Raw genomic sequence first — 24,482 nt, forward strand, 5'->3', positions numbered from 1 at the left:
ACAGGGAGCAGAACAGATCCCCTGTAATCCAGGAGGAAGCAGCTGAGGACTTGCTGAGCCACACAGATGCTCACAGGTGTCTCTGGAATCAGATGGGATCCATCCTAGGGGGATGAGGGAGCAGCTGGATGAGCTCCCCAAGCTGCTCTCCATCATTTATCATCAAGTCCTGGCTCACCTGGAGGTCCCAGAGGATTGGAGGTGCCAATGTGAGCCCATCCCCAAGAAGGGCTGGAAGGAGGATCTGGGGAACTCCAGGCCTGTCAGCCTGACCTTGGTGCCCAGCAAGGTGATGGAACAGATCCCCTTGAGTGCCATCACAGGCACCTACAGGATGGCTGAGGGATCAGAGCCAGCCAGTGTGGATTTCAAAACCAGCATTGATGATATGGACGAGGGCATTGAGTGCACCATCAGAAAATGTGCAGATGACACCAAGCTGGGTGTGAGTGTGGATCTGCTGGAGGGTAGGAAGGCTCTGCAGAGGGACCTGGACAGAATTAATCCAGGGCTCAAATCCAGCAAGGTGAGGTTTAATAAAACCAAGTGCTGGATCCTGCACTTTGGCCACAACAACCCCTGCAGTGCTACAGGCTGGGGACAGAGTGGCTGGACAGTGGCCAGGCAGAAAGGGACCTGGGGGCACTGATGGACAGCAGGCTGGACATGAACCAGCAGTGTGCCCAGGTGGCCAAGAAGGCCAATGGCACCTGGCCAGGGTCACGAATGGTGTGGCCAGCAGGACCAGGGCAGTAATTCTTCTACTGTGCTGAGCACTGGTTGGGTAGATCTCAGAGTCCTGTGTCCGGCTCTGGGTCACCCAATTAAGGAAGAACATGGAGGGGCTGGAGGGTTTCCAGAGAATGGCAACAAGGCTGATGAGGGGTCTGGAGCACAAGTCCTGTGGGGAGTGGCTGAGGGAGAATGGATTGTTTATCCTGGAGAAGAGGCTCAGGGGAGACAAGGCGATGTCAGGGCACAGTTGGACTTGATGATCACCAAGGACTTTTCCAACTTTGCTCATTCTGTGATTCTCTGAAACTCCCCCAGGAGGAGTAGCAGGACGTGCCCTGGGCCCCCTCTTCAGAAGGTTCAGCAGCTCAGTTCCCTCAGCTTCTCCACACAGGCCCCAAAGCCCATCCTGTCAATCCTGCAGAGCCTCTCCAGCCCCTCCTCATTGTCGAGAACAGGGAGCCCCACACCCAGACACAACAGCTCAGATGTGCCCCCCTGGCCTGTGGTGCCTCTGGCAAGGGAGCAGCAGGAGGCACTGCAGGACCCTGCAGACAATTCCTGAAGCACTTGTAGGATGATCCTGCTGCCCAAGGGACATTCCCATGGTGCCAGCTCAGGAACTGAAATGGGGAGTGGGGCTACAGAGGAAAGGGCAAACAGTGATGGGTTGTTTGCCGGGGAGGGGAACAGGGATGGCCAAGAAGGAGAAATCTGGAGCAGGAAAGAGGAAAGAAAGCAAAAATGAAGCCCAGGAAATGCTTAGGGCAGACTGGGGGAGGCTGCCAGGCAGCCCTGGCTCTGAGCATCAATGTCTGCAGTGGGACAGGAAACTCAGAGCTCATGGGAATAAATTTTCTGGCTGACTTCAGAGGCCATGACAAACCTAAATGGTTTCCCTCCCAACCCCAACCCTTTGCTGGTCCCAGGGGCTGATGGCATTTGTGCTCACTCAGCTCCATCTCCCCACAGCAGCACCATGGGGGTGCTGACGCCTGCTCTGGGCAATGCAAACAGGGGCTCCTGAGCCAGTGCTGCCGTGTCTGTGCCTGCAAGGATGCGGCACCTCTGTGAGCTGGGGGAGAGGCCAGGGCTGCAGAGGGGGGATGTTGTTGGCAGGTGCATGAGGACGCTCTGGGACGCTGCCCTGGGGTGTCCAGCGCAGTGGGGATGGATCAGCCCCTGCTCTGCTGCTCCTTCCCAGGGTCTCCCCCTTGCAGGGACCTTGCAGAGCACCAGCCATGCTGTTTGCCCCCAGCCTGCCCACGGCCAGCCTGGGGCTGCACACCCTGGGGGTTTTCTCTGCTCAGCATTGGCCTGGCCAAGTGTTCTGGAGAGAGCCTGGGCAAGGAGCCTCGAGCCCCCAGGCCCTGCCCTGAGGTGTCAGCGCTGCCCCAGCAGTGCCCATGGCCTGTCCCTGCTGCAGCCCCGGCACTGCCACCCCCAGGGCTGTGCCCAGCCCCGAGAGCACTCAGGCCCTGCAGCAACACGAGGGGCAGGAGGGCAGCGGGGCAGTGGCACAGGGAGCAGCACTGGCAACACCAAGTGCTGCTGCTGCTGGGCACAGCTGCTGTGCCAGCACTGATCTGCCCCAGCTCTGCACACAGACATTGCTGCTGCAGCTCCAGAGAAGGGAACAAAAGGGGGATCCCTTTTGTTTTGTTTATGTTATGTTTTACCTTTTCTTTGGAGAAAACTTTGATGTGAGATCCTGTATTTCATTTAAAGCCAACAGGAGTACAGCCTCTTATTTCCAGTCCTTCCCACCAGGGAAAGTGGAGAAAAATCAAATGAGAAATGGCAAAAACAAAACAAAACAAAACATTTCTTAGTGAACAACATGAAAAACATTAAAGAACCTCTTAAATTAAAACAACCAGAACTTAAAAAATTTTTTTTATTACAAGTGATTTGCAGAAAATGGCAACCAGTTTAATGCTCCTGAAAGCATCTAGTGATCATTCTCCACACTGCAGCCTTGAGCTCCTGGTTCCTCAGGCTGTAGATGAGGGGGTTCAGGGCTGGAGGCACCACTGAGTACAGAACTGACAGGGTCAGATCCAGGGATGGGGAGGAAATGGATGGAGGCTTCAGGTAGGCAAATATACCAGTGCTGACGAACAGGGAGACAACAACCAGGTGAGGGAGGCAGGTGGAAAAGGCTTTGTGTCGTCCCTGCTCAGAGGGGATCCTCAGCACAGCCCTGAAGATCTGCACGTAGGAGAAAACAATGAACACAAAACAACCAAGTGCTAAACAAACACTAACAGCAAGAAGCTCAAGCTCCCTGAGGTAGGACTGTGAGCAGGATAGTTTGAGGATGTGGGGGATTTCACAGAAGAACTGGCCCAGGGCATTGCCCTGGCACAGGGGCAGGGAAAATGTATTGGCTGTGTGCAGCAGTGAATAGAGAAAGCCACTGGCCCAGGCAGCTGCTGCCATGTGGGCACAAGCTCTGCTGCCCAGGAGGGTCCCGTAGTGCAGGGGTTTGCAGATGGACACGTAGCGGTCGTAGCACATGATGGTCAGGAGGGAAAGCTCTGCTACAATGAAAAACAGAAAGAAAAACACCTGTGCAGCACATCCTGCATAGGAGATGTTCCTGGTGTCCCAGAGGGAATTGTGCATGGCTTTGGGGACAGTGGTGCAGATGGAGCCCAGGTCAGTGAGGGCCAGGTTGAGCAGGAAGAAGAACATGGGGGTGTGCAGGTGGTGGCCGCAGGCTACGGCGCTGATGATGAGGCCGTTGCCCAGGAGGGCAGCCAGGGAGATGCCCAGGAAGAGGCAGAAGTGCAGGAGCTGCAGCTGCCTCGTGTCTGCCAGTGCCAGCAGGAAGAAGTGGCTGATGGAGCTGCTGTTGGACATTTCTTCATTCTGGGCTTGCTGGCCTATTAAAAGAAAACATGGACAAAGTGGCAATAATTTACTGGAGTCAATCCTATGCTTTTTTTTTTTTTAAACCCCGTCAACATTATTTCTGTTCATGTGAAGGAGCTTTGCTAAACTTTTTTGAGTATGGTTTGTGCTGCTGAGTTACTGCCTCATCTCCAGCATAGCTCTCAAAATGAACACTAAGGAGCTCAGAGGGAAAACAGCGCTCCCTCTGCCCCTGGTCCCCCACAGGTGCCCTTTGCTCATTATATCTCGCTCTATTTCAGGGTGATCAAAATTAAAATGTGCTGGAAAATAAAGTGGACATTTTGAAGACTCCTGTTTAAAAATCATTCTCTACCATCCCTCCTCTCTTTCCCTGTGCAGCTAGACAGGGAGCAATATCCAGGGTTTGTCTTGCTCTCTGGGTCCTGGAGTTGTATTTAGTGGGATCTGTTCCTCTCTATCCAAGCCTTGTCCCTGTCAGTGCTCCCAGAGCCCAGCCCAGCCCTGGGGGCTCAGCTCTGCCCTGCACACCCCTCCCAGCACAGGGCACTGCCCAGGGGCATCTCCCTGGCACCAGGGTCTTAAGGACAGCTCAGACAAACTGAGATGCTGCAAGCCAAGGTGCTGCTGCTGCTGTCTGGAGGCAGAGGAGAGTGAGGAGGCACTTTGTGAGGGAGATCTGAGGCAGATCTGCTGATGCCCAGCGGGACAGTGCAGGAGTCTCAGTGACACAGACACACCTGACAGCCCCTTTCCCTTCCCTTGAGGAGAAAGCTGAGAGCAGCCCTGGCCATGCAGCACCATCTCCACAGCAGGAGGAATCTGCCCTGATGGGGGTGGCTCCTTCCACCTCCAACATCTCCCCACAGTCCATAGGGAGCTCCCAGGAAGGCTGAGAGCTGGCCCTGGCAGGTGGCACATGCCCTGGGCTGGCCAAGAGCCCTGAGGGCTGCGGGAGCTGCTCTGCAGGACAGCCCTGGGCAGCCCTGGCTGCAGCCCCAGCTTCAGCCCCTGCAGCCATCCCTGGCAGCAGGAGCTGTCCTGCCCTGTCCCTCTGATGGTGCTCAGGGCAGCCCTGCTCTGCTGCACATCCTTCTCCTCATCCTCCTCCTCCTCCACCTCCTCCTGTTCCTCAGAGAAACTGGAGAGTCCTCCTCACACATCCCCCAGGCTGTGGGGTGTGCTGGCTCCAGGAGATCCCTGCAGGAGCACAGGGGACATTGCCCTGCACCCACACACTCACCATGTCCATGCCTGTGAAGATGTTTCCCCAAGTGAAGTCTCAGCTCCATGTCTTCCCAGTGCTGATTGCCTTTAGCCTGTCTGTGCCTGGCTCCTGTCCCCTCAGTGCCTGCAGGCAGTGCCCTCAGCCCAGCTGGGCTGGGAGAGGAGTTCCTCCTCAGCAGAAATGTCTTTTTGAAGCTTTTCTTGGTTATAGGTATCTCCCTCTGTGCCAGGAGCTCAGCCCACCTCAGCAGCACAGGCAAAGCACAAGGACTTTAATGAGCCTCTTGGGGATTTGGGGCTGTTTACATCAAACTAAGTCCCTCAATGAGTATTCAAAAAACTTCTCAAGAACTCAAAATCAAATTGAAACTTAAAAGTTTCTTTTATTTTAATGAGTTCCACTGAGAAAGTGTCTCCATGTTCCTGTTAGAGAAGAACACTGGAGGCACCAATGACAGGTGAGGACAAACAAGGGAAAGGTGTCTCTGATGTTGAGCACACCTGGATGTGTCTCAGGAATGCAAAGGGCCAAGGCCTGAGCCCCAGCCCCTGCCAAGGCACATCCTGTCCCTCCCTCATTGCTCAGGGCTCTTCCTAGGGCACTGGGCTCTGGGGATGTGCAATGCCAAGGGCAGCACCATGGGGCAGCCCCTGCCAGGCTGCTGAGCAGGGACAAGGAGGCAATGAGGCCCCAGCACAGCAAGGCTCACTTGTCCTTTCCTGCTGGCCTCAGGCCCAGGGCCAGCAGCCATGGCCAAAGTGCTGCAGGAGTTGGCTCTGGCAGGGCCTTTCAGCTGCTGCCCATCCCTGTGCCCTGTGCAGCCCAGGCTGTCCTACGGTGTCCATGCCCTGTGCCTCTGTCCCTGCAGGCTGTCGTCATCCCCCGGCTGCCCCACCTGGCTGGCCCCTTCCTTTGCTGACAGCTCTGCGTCCTGCCTGCCTCTGCCTGGCCACACAAAGCCTTGGGCTGCTCCAGACTCCTTCTGGGGGATGTGTTGCACCACAGTCCTGCCTTGGGAGTGAAATTCCCTTCTCCCTGTGTGCTGTCAAGACCTCCCCAAGTGATCTTTGTTGCTGTATTTCTTTCTCAGTTGGTGTCATACAAAGAGGAAGAGCTCCACCATTTATGGCTACTCCTGTTCTGTCCTCAACCTTCACACCACTGAGCCCAGGGCCCCCAGTCTCTATTGGTTATGTGCTTGTGGCCTCTAAATCCCATCTTGGGAGATTTTTGTGTCCTTTCAAGGTCTTTTCAGATTAAAACATCATGGTCATACTCCAAGAAAAATTGAAATATTTTTACAATACTGTAGTGTCAGAGAAAGGGACATAGCCTTTACAACGGTCAGGGATAAATTCAGATTTAAGAAATACATATTTTATGATGAGGTTAAGAAGATGGAAACAGTTTATCCATAGAAGCGAATGCCCCATCCCAAGCAGTGTTCAAGGTCAGGAGCTTTGACCATCTGTTCCAGTGGTAGTTGTGCCTTCCCACAGCACAGGAGGTGCAGTAGATGATATTTTAGACCCATTCCAATTAAAAAAAAAAAAAAAAGGTTAAAAAATAAATTCAAGTAAAGGTCTGATGCTTCCTCATGAAAGACTCACCAAGGGAGTCAATGGCAGAGCTTTCCAGCATGACCTTGCCAGCTGAGCATGGGGTTTCTTCATCAGGGTCTGAGATTCATGATGGACATTCACAATGGGCATTTGGGGAATGTGCAAGATTTCCCATGGGCTGTACAAGAAAGGACCCCAGGAAGGGAATGGAAGGGCGATCAAGGTGGATTGCTGAGAGGTGATGGCCAGTGCCCATCCCTGGCTGTGCCCTGCAGCTGATCCCCACAGCCTGTGGCATTTTCCTAAACCCTCCAGTGCCAAGAACTGACTGGGACAAGGGAGCTCTCTCTGCTCTGGGTACTGAGGGATGTCCAGGTGCCAGATACTGGACTGGGCACCACAAATCATCAGACCCTGTGTCCTTTGAGGGCCCAGGCACTGGTGAGACTGGTGTGTGTGCAGGCAGCACTGGTGTGTGTGGGGCTGGGTGTAACCACCAGGGAACATCAAACTCCCACCCCCATGGTGACCCCCAGATGTCCCTGATGCACGCCCCAGCCTCTTGGAGAACCAATCCCTGGCCCACATGTCCCCTGTGTCCACACCCCATGTCCTCCTGGTCCTAATGGTGATCCTCATGCCCCTGTCCCTCCAAGGTGACACCTTAATACCCCAAATATCCCTCCCAACCTGTCAGAGAACCAGATGCTGAGTAAACATCTGGCTGATGGGCTCCATCTGTCCTCTGTTCCCACCATGTCCCCCCATGTCCCTTCCCCATGGTGATGCCCCAATGTCTCAATGTCCCCCAAAGCCTGTCAGAGATCCAATCACTGGCCTGGATCCCACCCTGGGTGAGCATCTGGCTGATGGGATCCATCTGCCTCTCCATGTCCCTGCTCTTCATTATTGTCTCCATCGATGCCCCTCCTGCCAGAGGGGAGCAGGGGGACACAGGAAGGACATGGGGCATGGTGGCCACCGGGACGGCTGGTGACCATGGTGTTGGTGGGGTCATGAGGATGGTCACAGGGCTTGGTGGCCACCAGCACATGGCCATGGGACTGGTGGTCATCAACATGGCAGTCATAGGAAAATTGATGGCCTTAGAGGGGCTGGTAGCCATCAATATTATGGTCATAGGGCTTGGTGGCCAAGATGGTGGCCATGGAGAGATGGTCATGGGCCTTCAGGGTGGTCATCATGGGGCTGGTAGGCATCAAGATGGGGTCTGGTGGCCATGAGGAGTTGCTGGCTGCAGGGATTGGGGGGTGTGGCTGATGGTTGTTGTAGGACGACGCGGGAGACGAGTCTCAGACTATCCTGGTCAACAAGTCTCAACTTTATTATAATACTGTTGTTCTTTTATACAGTATATAATTAAGCTCATGCATATTGCAAAACTATAGCTCATGATTGGTACAAGTATTTATCAGCCCTTTGACGCATGTCGGAAGCCTTGCAGTTACAGTTGTTTCATTTCATATGATTTTCCCATACCATGCTGTTATACTCCCTTGATATTGTTCCTCTTCTATCCCCGCAAGGGCATCCTGTCCTTGCTGCAACCCTTGTTCACACTTTAACCAGTCTGCTATTATCCCTATGTCCTTTGTCTCTCAACCACTGCTCAGAGAGACTATCCACACTTTCCCCGTTTTCTTTATATGCTAGTAGAGCAGTGGCTGTGCTCTCTGTGATCATTTTATTTAGAGCCTGTCTAAGAAATGCACAAAAGCAAGGCACAATTAGCATAAGTGCAAAAAGAACTATCCCTATAATGATCAGATGTTGAAGGAGAGAAGTCAGCTAAGGTCCAAGACCTAAACTTTTTAACCAATCATTAAGGCTAAACCCTGTGTCCTCTTGCAAGTGCGATGTTAGAGTAGCCAATTTAGCCAACTGGGCATGTATCGATACAGAGTGATATGATAAATTCTTACAGCACATTCCTTCGAAATTTTGGCACCCATGACCATGAGCTAATAAAAGAAAATCTATGGTGGCTCTATTTTGTAATGTTGCATGACGGATTGAGTTCACATCCGTCAGGAGGCCAGATATAGCAATTGACGTGGCATTACTTTGTTTTGCCAACCAACAACCCAATTTATTTAAAGTGGTCAAGGCATGTGCAGTGCCTACCCCTGGTACCAGAGATCCTAGGATCCTTTCCTCTCGTGACCAGAACTGAGCCTGATCATCACACTCAGGTTGGAAGGCATGTTGGAAGGCATGTGTCATCCTTTTGGCTCGCTTATGTTTCTTATATTGTTGGATAATCATAGATGTATTTGGTGACAATAGGGTTAATCTCCCTAAAGTACATGGACCTCCTTCTAACTTTGAGGGTACACCAGGCCAGACTCGATCTCCACAAATCAAAAATATCCCCTGAGGTAACTGTCTGGGAATGTTAGAGGACAGTGAAATATTGGGACTCGTGTAATTGCACCACATGGATGCGTTCTGGTACACATTTAGAATCGGATTGGCATTAATCGGCAGTGATTGGCCCGTTCCATACCTTCGGTAAACACTAGTCTAATTAAATCGCACACAGAAATCAGCCTTTACTGTACCCAAAATTTCTAGCTCTTGTGGTTCCTGGGCCGCCCGTGGGAAATGTGGAACCACTAAATCCCATTGGTCAGCGTACGACCGTGATTTATTGGTCTGGCATAAAGGTACGGTACCGGTAGGACAAGGCAGATTATCTAAGGGCAACCCCACCAAACAGGTAGAAAAAGGGTTACCAGCTGAGGACAAAGACAAACAAATAGCCTCTTGGCCTGTTCGATTAGCTAATGTCACCCAAACGTTTTCTTTTGGCTGTACTGGGGCCCAAATGTCAATTGTTTGAACTAGGGTGACTACTCCTCTCAGTATAAGGAGTATCATGGCACTTACAGGGTTCATATTGATAATTTGAATAGGGCTTTGACTAGTTCTGGATTCCTGTCCGGGAGGGTCTCTAGCTCCTGGGGGCCTCGCCTGGTGCTTCGAGGATAACAGCAAAGGGCAAGGATCTGGCTAGCTCTACTACCGCCATTGCCGTGGCCCGGGGAGCCGACGGGGGCCCTGCGCCGCCATTGCCGCAGCCCGGGGAGGAGAGGGGGGGGCTGCGCCATCATTGCCGCGGCCCGGGGAGGATGGGGGGGAGCACCGCCATTGCCGCGGCTGGGGGAGCCGACGGGGCCCTGCGCTGCCATTGCCGCGGCTCCGGGAGCGACGGAGAGCCCCGCGCAGCCATTGCTGTGGCCCGGGGAGGAGGCGGGGTGCTTTGTCCGCGCCCGCCGCCGAGCGCCACGGGTGCGGGAAAGCTCCGTCCCCGGCCCGCCGCCGCTGCTGTAGGAGCAGGGGAAGCTCCGTCCCTGCCTGCCACCGCGGGGCAGCGCCGACCTGGGGTGACCGAGCCAGTGGCAGCGGCGGCTGGCCCTGAGCGGCAGCACCGGGCTGGGCCACCTGGCCCCGTCAGCAGCCCCTAGCGGGCCGAGCCTGCACAGCCTTAGCTCAACCAGTAAACCCCGCCTCCTGCGGTTCTGTTTATGTATTTCACTGTGTGCTGGACCTCCCACTTGACTTGTAACCTGCACCAGTCCTCTCTGTTTTCAAAGAGCGTCAGGGCTTCCCTAAGGGAGCGGGTCTCTGTTAATTGCTGAGCGTCTCTCTGCCACGATTCTGTCTGCTTACGGAACACACATGTGTAACAAAGCAGCAACGTATTACCCCGCTGTGGCGTTACCACTTTTCTCCCGCAACCCCCGCAAATCATTAACACCAGCGCCGCTCTACCACCACAACGCTCGCCCCGGCATACTAGGCACTTTGACGCATTCAGTACCCAGTGCTTGCATTCACACCTGTGCAAAAGACCATCAAGGTTATTTTCAGGATTTTGCCAATTCCAGTTCAATGGTCTCTTGGATAGACTATGTAGTTCTTCTACACAGTGCTGAAGACACAGTTTATTCCGCAGGAGGTTCAGTTCCGGGTCGGCAGTCCTTGCCGGGAACATTAGCTGGTTGAGCCCACCGGGAAGGAACCCACAAGGTACCTGAAGGGGTGGAAACACATAAGTAACCTCTACCCCAATATAATACCTTGGCTGGCGCTTGCCATACCCCCGATTTGGGGTCTCTGTACCTAACCCATACTTCCTCTGTGGGAACCTCCCTATTTATGCCGGCTTGGTGACGGATGGCTGGGGGCTCTTTCTGTTCCCCAAACACACACAGGTAGTTGATGACATACAATGCCTTGGCGAGTTTTGTATGGATATCATTCTGTTCCTCCATCTTACTAATATACCGTTTCAGCATGCCATGGGCCCTTTCTATAATCGCCTTCCCTGTGGGGGAATGTGGAATCCCTGTGATATGTTTGACTCCCCACGTATCTAGGAATCTGTTCACTTTGCCACCCACATAGGCAGGACCATTGTCTGTCTTTATTGTCCCAGGAATTCCCATTACAGCAAAACAACTAGTGAGATGTCTTATAACGTGAAGGGCTTTTTCCCCTGCTTGAGCAGTCGCCCACATAAACCCACTAAAGGTATCGATGGTAACATGCACATATCGCAATCTCCCAAAGCTTGTCACGTGTGTGACATCCATCTGCCAGATCTCATTTGATTTGAGACCCCTTGGATTCACTCCAAGTCCTAAACCCAGACCCCCATTATGTTGACTACATATAGGACAAGCCCTCACTATCGCTTGCGCATCTGTCATCTTTATATTGAACTGTCTGACTAGACCTTTCGTGTTGTGATGGAACAGTCCATGAGCCTCTCTAGCTGAGGCTAGGCTAGTGGCAACTTGGTCTGCGCCAACCATAACAAGCCTGTCTGCCCGCGTATTTCCTTCCCCTAGCCCAACCTCCCATTTGTGACTTCTGGTATGAATGACAGAGTATGGATTTGTTCTGTCCCTGATAGCACGCTTCAATTGTAAGAACAAATCGAGCAAGCGCTTGTTTTTCACCTCCTTAATGGAGGCATCTTCAATTCTGGCTGCAACTCCAACTACATACAAGGATTCTGAGATTAAATTCACAGGCTCCCGTATGTTGGACATAACCCATACTGCAGCAAGCAATTCCAGGGTCTGGAGGCTATCATCAGGGTGAGCCTCTAGTATTTGTTGATGCCATTTGCCCTTGACTTTCCACACCACAGCAGCTCGGCGGCTACGCTTTCCCGCATCAGTGAATGCTGTTATCGCTCTGGCAATGGGCTTTTCCCTCCTCAGCGGCCTCACGATCCATTTCCATTCCCCTATCCACTGCAATGCTTTTGGCGCCACAGGGCCTGTATCGACAGTAGCTCCTGAAGCAAGTAACGCATCGGCCAACTCTGCTGAGTTTATTAGATACCAGTCCAAGGTATCCCGTTCCATGGGGAGGTGTATCGTCGCAGGCTCCCTGCCGCTGATTTCCACTGTCCGTATGTGACCCTTCTTGATCAAAGACGCCAGTTGCAAAAGTTTTGGTGATATTGTTCGTTGCTGCTGAAGAGGCGGAGTTAACCATTCTAGCACCTGTATCTTCTCTGTTTTCTTTACTGTTTGCACTATGGCACTAAGCAGATGCTGTTGTGATGCCCAAAGCATGAGGCCGAGGGGAACTGTCGGATCTTATCGAGCTACAAAGTTAGTAGCAATGCGGTGCAGGATCTTGTTTAGGCTCTGCCGCTGATGATCATCGAGCGCTATGGGCGTGCAGGGATCAGTCTTTTTGAGTAGTGGGCGCAGGTCACTTAGCAGATCATTGGGTATTTCTACTACTGGTTTAAGCTACTGGAGATCGCCGAGAAGTTTTTGAGCTTCATGTAGGGTGGAAATCTTTGTTGCAATGTCCAATTTTTGAGGCGTAATTTTTTGGTCTGTGATGGTCTACTCAAGGTATTTTCACCGTGCCGATTTTTGTACTTTTTTAGGGGTCACAATTAGGGAAAATTTTGCTAACATTTGGATGATAAAATTAATCTGTGTTTGTGTGAATTGCTCTTTTTGCGCGAGGAGGATATCATCCATATAATGGTATATAATAGTTTTTGGCATTTGTCGGTGTAACGGTTGTAACGCCGCATCAACGTACAGCTGGCAGAGTGTGGGTGAATTACGCATACCCTGGGGCAACACAGTCTATTCAAATTTTTTATCTGGTTCACTTTGATTCAAAGCAGGTAGGGTAAATGCAAATCTCTTTGTATCACTAGGATGTAAGGCTATTGTAAAGAAATAGTCTTTTAGATCAATTATCAGCAAAGTCTATCGCTCGGGAAGCATGGCGGGGTTTGGCAACCCTGGTTGCAACACTCTTATGGGCTCTATTTGTGCATTAACAGCTCGAATATCATGCAGAAGTCGATACTTTCTGGATTTTTTCCTGATGACGAAGATGGGTGTGTTCCATGGGCTGGTTGACAATTTCAAATGTCTTTGTCGAAACAGCTCCTCCACCAGCAGGTGAGCTTGTTGGAGGTTTTATCGCTTTAGTGGCCATTGCTTAACCATCACGGGGGTGTCAGATTTTCACGTGAGTGGTAGCGGGAAGTCTTAAGCAAGGGCACTCACATTAAAGGGTCATTATTTGTGAGGACTAAACTCAATTGAGACAATACGTTACGCCCAAGGAGGCACTGTACCGTTGGGGGTAAGGGTGCAATGGAGAACGTAACAGGAATAGTTTTACCTTCTACTTCTAGCTGCACTACAGGGGTACGGCGAGCTAAGGTCATGCCACCTATGCCAGTGACAGTTGTAGCAGAAGGGAGCGTGGGCCATTCACTTGGCCAGTGTTCAGGCGCTAGGATAGAGGTGTCGGCTTCTGTATCCAAAAGTCTAGATACAGTGATGCTTTCTCCTTGGAGCGTAATTTTAAAATTTTTCGGGGCTGCGATGTAAGATCTAGTGTAAGGAGAACCAAACTCCTGGTAGATCTAAAACTTTTATTTTGGCGTGGTTGTCGATTGAGGGGAGCGATACCTTTGGTCAGTTGAGGGAGTGGGATAATTTGAGCAATGCACTGGCCTTTGGTTATTGTAAATGGTGGAAAGAGAGTAAATGCCATTATCATAAGTTCTCCCATATAATCAGAGTCAATTATCCCGGGCAACACAAACAAACCTTGCATGCTGGCCGATGAGTGTCTAAGTAACAGTCTTCCAGCAGGCTGTTCCCCAACAATGATTGGTCCATAAAGTCCCGTGGGTATTTTAACAGGATGGTTGTTGAACAAGGTGACGTCTACTGTGGCTGCCAGGTCCAGGCCGAGGCTCCTTGCGGTGGCTGGCTGCAGTGATCGCATGGTGACGTGACAGCTGCAACTTGTGTTTCCGCGCGGCCGTTGTTCGCGCTGCTCTTGTCGTTTCCCGACTTCTTTCGGCAGGCACTTGTGTTGTGGGTATTCGATTGACACTTTCTGCACTATACTTCAGTTGCTTGGCAGTTACGCCGTATATGGTCAAAGTTGCCACACTGGAAGCATTTTATGCGACCTTCATTGGTTGGTCAGGAGCGGGGGCCTGCTGCAACTGCTTGGAGAGGTGCAAGGGCAGTTAACACCTGACTCTGAGCTGCTTTGGACTGCTCTTGAAGAGCTGCAGCTTGCGCTTTCATTCTTTCTCTTATCTTATCTAATGCACTGGCTAGAAATGCTTGTGGCTCTGCAGGCAGTGAGGATGCCTTCTCTAGCAAATTAGCTATAGTTTAATTCCTAGGCATTGTATTAATGAGAGAACGCGTGTGGGCATTGCCATTTTGCAGTATACACTGCTTTAGCAGTTCTCTTTGCATAAATTCTTGTACTCCTGCCTTTGTTATAGCCTCTATCACCTTATCTACAAATGATCTTAACGGCTCCTCTCTTCTTTGTTTTATTTTCATATATATAGGCACTCTTCCTGGGGCTTTAACTTTATTTATAGCTCGTCTAGCCACAGCCATTGCCTCCTTACAGTGTTCTGGCTCTATCAAAGCTTGAGCCTCTACTCGAGCATATGCACCTAAACTTAACAGTTCGTCAAGGGTTATACCACGAAGGGGGTCAGCAGGACCACGTGGAGTGGCTACCGACCTCATAGCTTCTTGCTGCTAATGGGCATCAAACAATAATTTTTGATGTGCTGAGAACATCAATCTAGCTATGCCTTTGATGTTAGTGGGCAATAGCACAAATGCAGAGAATATATAATCCAGCATTTGCTTTGCTGGTTCACTGGCCACCCCGTAAGCTCCTACGGTGGAGCGAAATTGAGCAAGTAACTTCCAATCCAATGATGTAATGTTGGCTTGCATCTTGCTTGCAGTTTGAGTGAAAGTCACAGGGAATGTTAACATATCTCTTGCTGCTTTCGCCATCTCGTCATTTCCCTTATCTAGACTTTCACGGGCAAGCATGTTCCACATCTGCTACTGTTCTCTGGCTACATTCCCCCCCAAGTCAAACTCGTTATCCGGGGGTGGACCTAACGACCCCGGAGGCGGCGGCAGAGGTGGATCGAGGACGGGGTTCTCGCCCTGAGGCTGGGCAGGCGTGGGTGGGTCAAGTTGCTCCACTCCACCCCGAGGTCGGGCGGATGGGTCAAGCCGCTCCGCCATTTCTTCGTCAGGGGGTGCTGAAGGCATAGCAGAAGGCAGGGTAACTGCACTAAACATGGGAGGGTTCACCATGCTCTAGTCTATACTATAGTTCTTGTTCTTTTTTTGTGCACTACGTGCTCCTTCTGCAGCCTTCTTCTCAGCTTGCATCATGAGTAACTTATTATGCACTATCTTTCACAGCTTCCCGTTCTTTTTTGTCTGCTTATCGTCATCAAGGGTTAACTCCCACAATTTATCTTCGTACCTCTGCTACTCAGTTAACGTCTTCATGGAGTGAGGATTCTCAAAAAACCCATAAGATACTGCGTGCTGTAGCAAAGCGGGAAGGTCCTTATCTAAGTTTATCCCCTTAACCTGCCTATGTTTCAAAGTGGCTGCTAATAACTCATATGCCGCTTGCCTGTTTATATTTACGTCAGCGCTGTTGCAGCTTCTCCAAGTCTCGGTGGCACGTATCGCCGAGACCCACCACTGTGGCGCCCTGGGCACGGGGCTCTGCTTGCCTTTTTGCCGTTTTTCTGCGTGCAGAACCCTAACCCAACGCGTCGTTTGTGTTCTTCACGGCTGCCGGCGTCTTCCCCCGGTTCTGAAAAGGGCGAGGTACGTCGGGGGTCACCAATTGTTGTAGGACGACGCGGGAGACGAGTCTCAGACTATCCTGGTCAACAAGTCTCAACTTTATTATAATACTGTTGTTCTTTTATACAGTAAATAATTAAGCTCATGCATATTGCAAAACTATAGCTCATGATTGGTACAAGTATTTATCAGCCCTTTGACGCATGTCGGAAGCCTTGCAGTTACAGTTGTTTCATTTCATATGATTTTCCCATACCATGCTGTTATACTCCCTTGATATTGTTCCTCTTCTATCCCCGCAAGGGCATCCTGTCCTTGCTGCAACCCTTGTTCACACTTTAACCAGTCTGCTATTCTCCCTATGTCCTTTGTCTCTCAACCACTGCTCAGAGAGACTATCCACAGATGGTGGAGACAGGAATGCAACATTGATGGGTTTTTTTGATGACATTATTTATTGATGTTCCCTCTCTTTCATTGGGGCTTGGAATTTCCTGTGCTTACAGATTCGATTGGTCAAAGATCTTGTGTTTGGAGTCTGTTCTGGCCAAACTGTTTGTGCAGCTCCAGCCCAGCTATAGCTGTCAGAGGGGCGGTGGCCATGCAAGGGTTGGTTGCCATCAAAGTTGGCAGCTGTGGAGTTGGTGGTGGCCATGGGGTCTGGTGGCCATGAGTGGGGAGTCTGTGGCCATGGACATTGGGATGGTGGCCATGAAGATGATGACCCTCAGGGTGGTGGCCATTTGGTTTGGTGGCCATGGGAGTTGGGTTGGTGGCCAAAGGGGGTTGATGTGCCCCAGGGGGTTCCCCCTTTGTCCCCCAGTGTCCCCTGATGATGCCCAAGCTGACGCCACTGTTGCTGACACCTTGGCTGATGGTGCTCAAGATCTCGTTCCCCATCATCCTCCTTGGAACAACCCTCCAGTTCATTGCCAGGAGCTGCCTGGAGGAGGAGGGGGGGCAGGACATGTCCCCATGTCCCCATAGCCCCCTGTCCCAGCATCCCCAATCGCTGCATTCCCATGGGCCCATGTCCCACCTGAACCCTGCCCTCTGCTCATGGGTGACTTTTGTGGTCACCTTCATGGTCCATGGTCACCTCCAGGCTCCTCCCTGTCTCCTCTCTCTCACTTCCTCTGTCCCTTTGACAATCTCCAGCTGGTCTTGACCATCTCCATATCTCCATCACCACGTCCTGCTCACCTTGAACATCTCCATATCCCACCTCGTGTCCCCATGTCCCCACCACCTCTCCACATTGCACTGCCCCTCTCTGTGTCCCCAATTCCATCTTCCTATCTCCTCTACCTCCTCCCTGTCCCCTCCACATGTGCCACCACCATGGCCTGGTCACCTCCACAATCTCCAGGTGTCCTTGGCCCTGTCTCCTCCCTCCCTGCTCTCCCCATCATCTCCTGGTCACCTCAATCATCTGATTCCTCTTCCCACCACCATCTCCAGGTGACATTGACCATCTTTGTGCCATCTCCACTATCTGCTGTCACCTTGACCATCTCCTCCTGGCTACCATACCATCCCTATGACCCCACCACCATGTCCATGTCCTCTCCATGTCCCCTACTCCATGTTTGGGTCCTATCTTGTCTCTGCCCCCACTTTCATCTCCATGTCCCCTCTGCTGTCCCCTCCACTATGGCTTGGCCACCTCGATCTCCTCCCTGTCCACCCCCCCAACACTGTGTCCCTTTGTTCCCCTCTCCCCCCATCTCCATCTTCTGCCCTCAGCTCAACCTTGTCCCACCTCTTGGCCCCAGCCCCACTCACAGGAACACCCTTGGCACTGTCATCGCCATGTCCCCTGGCGCTGTCACTACTACACCCCTGGCACTGCCACTATAACACACCAGGAACCGTCACCACACCCCTGGAACTGTCATCACTGCACCCCTGGCCCTGTCACCACCACATCCCTGGCGATGTCACTGCCACATCCCTGGCACTGTCACCATAACGTCCGGGGGACTGTCACCACCACATCCCTGGCACTGTCACCTCCTGTCACCCCCATGTGTCCATCACCCCCCGTGCCACTGTAACCCCCTCACGTGACACTGATGGGGTGTGGCAGGGTCTGAATTAGGGGGGGCAGGTTGAGGGAATCACCTGATGCCATCTGGTGTCCATGGAGAGCCCCCCCAAGTGTCCCAAACGCCCCTGCCCCACTCATTTATGGTCAATAAAGGGAATTTCCCCTCCCCCACCCCAAACCACCAGGGGGGCGGGGTTTGTGGGGGTGGGGATCCCAGGGGTAGCCAATCACAGCCCGGGGTTGGGTGTTGGGGCAAGGCAGGCCACGCCCCCCCAGGTAAGAACCCCCCCCGACCCCCAATTCGGGCTTCAGTCGCCTCCAACTCTGGACAGGTCAGTGGGGCGCCCCTCCCCCACCAGGAGTCCCTGGAAGTGGGGAGGAGGGGCGGTGATGTGGCCATTCCGGACTGGACTTTGGATCCCTCTGATCTGGGGAGGAGGGGGGAGAGGGACCCACATTTATGGGATGGGACCCACATTTTGGGTGCCCATGGGGGGGCGGGACCCACATTTGATCTTCTTCCAGGACTCCCAAATCCACCTCAGGACCCCAGTAACCCCCAAACCGCTCCTGCGCCCAAAAATCTTCACCAAAATCCCCTTAGCACCCCAATATCCTCTCCAGGACCCTCCTAGGACCCCCAGCCTCCCGCCAGGACCCAATAACCTCTCAAACGGCCCCAACAAGCCCTACCCAGGACCCCAACATCTCCTGAAGGATCCACCTGGAACCCTCAAAACCCCTGAAGTTCCCTCCAAAATCCTACTAAGGAGCTACCAGGACCCTTCACAAAATTACCCCAAGGACCCCAATATCATCCAAAACAGCTCAAGACAGCCCCAAATATCCCCTTCACCCCCTCAACAACCCCCAAATCCCCTCCAGACCCAAATATCTCCCTGAAAATCCTTCCCAGATCCCAGTATCCCCTCAAGGACCCTCCTGTGACCCTCAGCCCCCCACAGCATCCCCTCGAAATTCCCCCAAGGAATTGCTGTTTGGGAATTCCCAAAGATCCCCGTATTCCTCAAACCCCTCAAAGAACAACCCAAATTTCCCCCTCAGCACCTCAAAACCCCTCCAAACCGTCTCCAGACCCAAATATCTCCCTGAAAATTGCACCACAGAGCCTCTCAGGGACCCTCCTAGGATGCCAACAAACCCCCCCATCACCCCAAATCCCACTCCCGCAGCCCCCAAATAAGGCCTCTGTCTCTCTGCCCAGGCTCCCCAGGACCATGTCCCACTCGCCCCCGGCTCGCTCGCCCCCAGCCCGGGGCTGGACCCTCCGCCGCCCCCGCACCGCCTGCGCTCCCTGGCGCGCTCCTGGCTGGACGAGGACGCGCCCTGGCTGGACGTGGCGGTGGCGACCGTGGGGGACAGCGCGACCCGAGCGCAGCTGCTCAGCAAGGGCGGGGGGGAACTCAGGGGGTGTCCTGGCGGGGGCCCCCTTCGCCGAGGCCGTTTTCGGGGTGTTGGGGTGCCGGGTCACCTGGAGGGTGCCCGAGGGGGCGGCGCTGCCCCCCGGGCGGGTGTTGGTGGCCGAGGTGGAGGGTCCAGCCGTGGGGGTGCTGGGAGGGGAGAGGGTCGCCCTCAATATTTTGGGGCGCTGCAGCGGGGTGGCCTCGATGGCCACCAGGGCTGTGGGGGTGACCCGGGCACAGGGATGGGCGAGGGGCGTGGGGGGCACCTGAAAAACCACGCCCGGCTTCCGCTTGGTGGAGAAATACGCTCTGGGGGTGGGGGGCACTGACCCCCACCAGGGAGGTTTGGGGGGACTCCTCCTCCTCAAGGACAATCACCGAGCGCTGGCGGCGGCAGCGGGGGGCGCGAGCAGGTGGGGACACCAAAATTGATGGGCAGTGGTGGGGGGGAGGGGGCTTGAGCTGGGGGGTTCTGGGTGTCGGGGGACTCCAGAATTTGGGGACTCCTGGATTATGGAGTGCCAGGCGGAGATTGGCGGGGCAGCATCCCAGTTTGGGGAAGGAGATTGGAGTGGAGACCCTTGAATTGTGGGATTCTGGGTGTGGGAGGACTCCAGAATTTGGGCCGTAATGGCAGCAGGACCCCTGGATTTTGGGGAAACCCGGAGATTGGGGGGCAGCACCCCAGTTTTTGGAGAGGTTGGAGGGGAGACCCTTAAACTGGCGGTTCTGGGTGGTAGGCGTGGCAACCCCAATTTTGGGGGTGTGGGGAATATGAGGTTTGGAGGAAATGGGGGGTTTTGGTGGAAGTGGCTCAATTTTGCTGGGAGTGATGGCTTGGGGTACCCCGAATTTTTAGGGTGGTGGGTAAGCAGCGATATTTGAAGGGAGTATCAATTTTGGGACAGACTCTTGGGCTGGGGTATTCTGGGCGTGGACTGATGTGGGAGTAGCCCTGAATTTTGGGGCATGGGTGGGGGGGTCCCAGTTTGGGAGGGAAGTTGGGGGATAACTCCTGAATTCGGGGTGTCCTGTGCTGGGTAGCTCTAAATGTTGGTGTTCGCAGTTGGGGGAACCCCAGCTTTGGGGGCAGCAGACACCCTTGAATTGGGGGACTCTGGGGAGAGGACCCCAATTTTTGGGGATAAATGTGGAGAGGGAGTGAGGGAACCCCAATTTTAAGGGAATGACGGCGGGGGAGCCCACATTTTACCCTGCCCCATACTGGGGCATTGGTCTGGGGTTCCCCCTCACCCCCCTCTCCCCCAGATGATTTTGGGGGTGCACCAGGCCAAGGGCTTCACCCGCCGGTTGGGGGTCAAGTGCTCAAGTGCAGACGAGGCGCTGGAGGCTGCTGGAGCTGGGGCTGACATCGTCCTGCTGGACAACCTGGCCCCCCAGAGGAACCCCAAAATCAGAGGGGGCCAATAATGGTGGGACCCTAAGTGTGGGCTGGACCCTAAAAATGGGGAGTTGGACTCTAAAAATGGGGATAAACCCCAAAAGTGGGGCACAGATCTCCCAAAAAAGGGGGGTAATGGCATAGATTTGACCTCTGCCCTCACCAGGTGATCTCCCAAATAGCTGGCAGGGGCTGCCAAAAATGGGAGGATGCTCCAGGTGTGAGGCTGGACCTCAAAAATGAGTGTTAAGACCCTTTAAAATGGGAGGCAGAGCAGTGAAATGGGTTGAATACTCCAAAAAGTGGGGGTTAGCCACGTAGATCCAGGCTTTGCTATACCCAGCTGAGCTCCCCAAAATCGAAGGGAGTGGCAAAAACGGGGAACATCCTGGGGTGAGGCTGCACCAGTCAAATGGGAATCTTCTGTAAATGTGGGGCAGTGCCAAAGATACGAGGGGGAACCCCAATTTTGGAGGGTCAGAGGGTTGGGTAATCCCAATTTGGGGGGGATTTCTTAAGGGACCCTTGATTTGGGGAGTTTAGGTGGGGAGACTGTAATTTGGAGGTCAGTGGGTGGGCAAATGCCTGGATTGGAGGGGTTGGATAGGAGGCCACAATTTTGGGGTGTTCTGGGTGGGGGGACTACCATTTTGATTGGAGAGCCCAAATTTGGGGTTGTTCTGGAGGTCAGTGGTGGGTGGTGCCCCCAGATTGGGCAGATGTTGGGTGGCAAACTCCTGTTTTTATTTGGTTTCTGCTTTAAGGGGGATAACCCTTGATTTGGAGGGTTTGGGGGTGGACACCCCAATTCTGGAGCTCAGTGGGTGGAGTAATCCCTGAATTGGTGGTTTCTTGTGGGGGGAACCCAAACTGGGCAGATTTGGGCCAGTTTGAAGGGGATTCTGCACAATGTAGCATCCATTGTACATCCATATGTGCAGTGTACCCCCAGATTTTGGGGAGGGGTGCTCCCTGCTAACAGGGTGTCCCCCCAGGAGCTGCACGTGGCGGCGGCGTGGGTCAAGGCCACGCATCCCGGAGTGACGGTGGAGGCCAGCGGGGACATCGTTCTGGGGACCCTCCCTCAGTTTTTGGGGCCCCACATCGATGTGGTGTCCATGGGGTGTCTGACCCACAGTGCCCCCGCCCTGGACTTTGCACTGCGGGTGCTGGAACCCTAAAATCCATCCCCAGACCCTGAAAACCCAGCCCAGGACCCCCAAAATCCAACCTAGGACCCTAAAAACTTACTCTGGAACCCCAAAACCCAACCTGAGATGCCCAAATCCATCCTGGAGAGGGTGAAACTCACCATGAAACTCCAAAATCCACCCTGAGAATCCTCAAACCCCAAAGGCCCCCCCCACTGAGGGGTCTGTGAAATCTGGCACTGGGACCCACAAAATCCATCTTGGATCCCAGCATCTATCTTGGAACTCCCTAAATCAACTCTGAAATCTCAAAATCCACCCTGGGCCCCTCCAGAACATACCCTGGGACCCCCAAATCCCCTTTGAGACCCCACAAAGTCCACCCCATGGATCTCAAATCTCCACCCTAGGCTCCTCCCACTCATCTCACCCTCTAAGGTGGACCCAAGATTCCACTCTGAGGTCTCCCCATCCCCCTTTAATCTTTGTACCCTCAAATGAACCCCTACCTCACCCCCCCACTTGTCCCCTCAGTTTTTTCAGGGCTCCAAACTCCAGGTGGGAGGAAGGTCCAGACCCAGTCTGAGGATTCTAAATCCCAGTCAGAGGATTCCAGATCCCAGTTTGGAAAGCTCAGACCCCAGTGTGAGCATCCCATATCCTGCTGAAGGGCTGCAGACCCCACTTTGGGGGTACCAGATCTGAGTTTGAGAATCCCAGACCCAGTTTAAAGAACCCAGATTACGGTTTGAGGGTCCCTGACCCCAGTTTAGGAGTCCAGGACCTGCCAATTTTAGGGACCCAAACCCCAGATTAGGGGTCCCACATCCCAATCTGAGGATCCCAGACCCTCCACCAGCACAGCTGGCCCCACCACTACACTGGGAATTGGGATCAGAGGAGAAAACCTGCTGTAAATTACAAAATCAGGGTCTAATTCCTGGCCTGATCCCACTCAGCCCCATCACACCTGTGTGTGTCCTCCTGCCCGCAGGTACCTTTGGGATGTCTTAAAAGAAATTTGAAAAGCTATTATTTAAACAAAAAACTAACTTTCTTTACAAAACTACAGTTGGCTTGCCAGCCCTAATCCTTAGGACAAAGTGGTGTCCAGGCTCAACAATACCTGTGTGACCCTTCAGACATAAAGTGCTGGCCAAGTCGGGGGCTGGGCTTGGATCCAGCCACACCCAGAGCCTTCTCTGAGAAGGACCTTAAAGGGAAGTCAGGGAGTCCTTTCTGCACCTTGTGAATCAGCAGGAGGCTGTCCCTGCTCAGCCTTGCCTGAGTGTCCCACTCTGGGCACTCCAGGCTCCCAGCTCAGCGGCGCCAGCGCCACAGAGCGCGTAGGGACTGTGCCGGTGCCCGCTGCTCCTTCGGGCTCCTCAGGATCAAGCTGGTCTGAGCTGCCAGACAACGGATGAATTCACACCCATCTTCCTCCAAGGCCTGAAGTTCTGTGACCAAACCAGAGCTGAGTTCCTGTGTTTGTAGAGACCCCCCAATCTGCCAGCTCTCACTCACCACTCACCACTGAAAACCAGAGCAGGCAGCTTCTCGCTTTGGTCCTCGAGATGTCGCGCGATGGTCCCTGGGCACAGAGCTCTGTCAGCCCCTGTTGATCCCCAGCACGCTCCCAAGAAACCAGGGAGCACCAGGAGCCTGGATGTGGCACTGGGCAAGGGCTGGGGGGGACAGGGGCTGCCCAAAGAGGGACCCCGGGCTGGTGCTCACCGATGAACCTGATGGTCCAGTCTCGCACACATTCCTGAGGGTCCCTCAGGTACTGCAGGCTCTGATGGAGGTACTGCTCAGCCCTGCTGCTGTCCTTTTCCATCTGGAGGGACCAGGGCATTGTCACACACCCTCCAGGTGGCTGGAGCAGCCCCTCCTGCCAGCAGCCCCATTACCAAGAGCCCTCCTCCCTCCCTCTGGTGCAGGAAGGGGAGATGGGCCTGGAGGAGAGCCCTTGGGGCTCTGTTCTTGAGCCAGGAACAAGGATGCAGCTCCAGGCTCTGGAGTCTCTTCCCCAGGCCCAGCTGCAGAGCTCACGGCCCGGCACAGTCCCTGGGGCTCATCCTCACCAAGCAGTCAGCCATCCGCCAGGTCTGCCATGTCTTCACCATGTGCTTCAGCTCCTTCCACTTGAGGAGCTCTGCGATAGCAAGGACGGCATTCCTGGAGGCCTGGGAACAGCAGAAACTGGGAGATGGCTCCAGTGGTTCAGAGCTTGCTTTGGGAAGGTGAGGCACCCACCGATCCCACATATTTACAGGGGTTTGAAAATCCTGTTTTGGCATTTCTGCCAGTGAACTTCATATAGCTTTATCAACTTCTGCTGGAATTGGCTAAACATTCACAGTAATTAGGCAGGTTGAGAAGGGTTTTTCTGGGGTTGTGTTGGACAGACATATGGTATTTCCAGTGGGAAATGTGACCTGGGGTGACTCCGCCTGTAGGGAGCTGGGACACGACCCTGCCAAAACATCTGGGAATGGCCCCTAGGTACAGGGATTGAGGCCCAAACCCCTGCTGTCCAACACCTTTGGGGACACGCCTGTCCACACCTCGGTGGTCCTGGGCTGGTGCTGAGCCCTGCTGGAGCAGGCAGGGAAGGTGCTGGCAGTGGCCGTGCCAGCTCGGTTCTGCAGGGACCCTTCCCTGGGGCTGTGCTTGGGGAGCGCTGCCCAAAGCCTGGAGCCCCAGGGGGTGTCAGCCACCCCTCTCTGTGCCTTGACATCAGTACCTGGCCCACTCTGGGCGCCTCGTCATTCATGCGGAGGATGAGCGGGGCCAGGACACTGTGCACGTAGTTCTTCATCCACTTCTTCTCCTTCCCCACCACTGTCCTCAGCAGGCCTCTGAAGG

General features: G+C 53.7%; 1 protein-coding gene across 2 annotated transcripts; it reads right to left on the minus strand.

Moving 5' to 3' along the window:
• Positions 1-2,615: 2,615 nt before the first annotated feature.
• Positions 2,616-3,605, minus strand: LOC117011479 (olfactory receptor 14I1-like). 2 transcript variants are annotated; one of them, XM_033086885.1, is made up of 2 exons: positions 3,304-3,605; positions 2,616-2,943 (listed from the first exon to the last, which is right to left on the minus strand). In XM_033086885.1, the coding sequence occupies exons 1-2, from the start codon at positions 3,595-3,597 to the stop codon at positions 2,665-2,667; spliced, it is 573 nt and encodes a 190-aa protein (XP_032942776.1). In that variant the 5' UTR covers positions 3,598-3,605; the 3' UTR covers positions 2,616-2,664. The 2 variants fall into 2 exon arrangements, with proteins under 2 accessions (XP_032942776.1, XP_032942775.1); XM_033086884.1 differs by having other exon boundaries at positions 2,616-3,605.
• Positions 3,606-24,482: the final 20,877 nt, after the last annotated feature.

Source organism: Catharus ustulatus, unplaced genomic scaffold, assembly GCF_009819885.2.
Source record: "Catharus ustulatus isolate bCatUst1 unplaced genomic scaffold, bCatUst1.pri.v2 scaffold_62_arrow_ctg1, whole genome shotgun sequence".
Classification (NCBI taxonomy): domain Eukaryota; kingdom Metazoa; phylum Chordata; class Aves; order Passeriformes; family Turdidae; genus Catharus; species Catharus ustulatus.

Bases quoted from the DNA above. Each gene is read 5' to 3' on its own strand.
- LOC117011479 (XM_033086884.1), bottom strand. From the start codon at position 3,597: ATGTCCAACAGCAGCTCCATCAGCCACTTCTTCCTGCTGGCACTGGCA.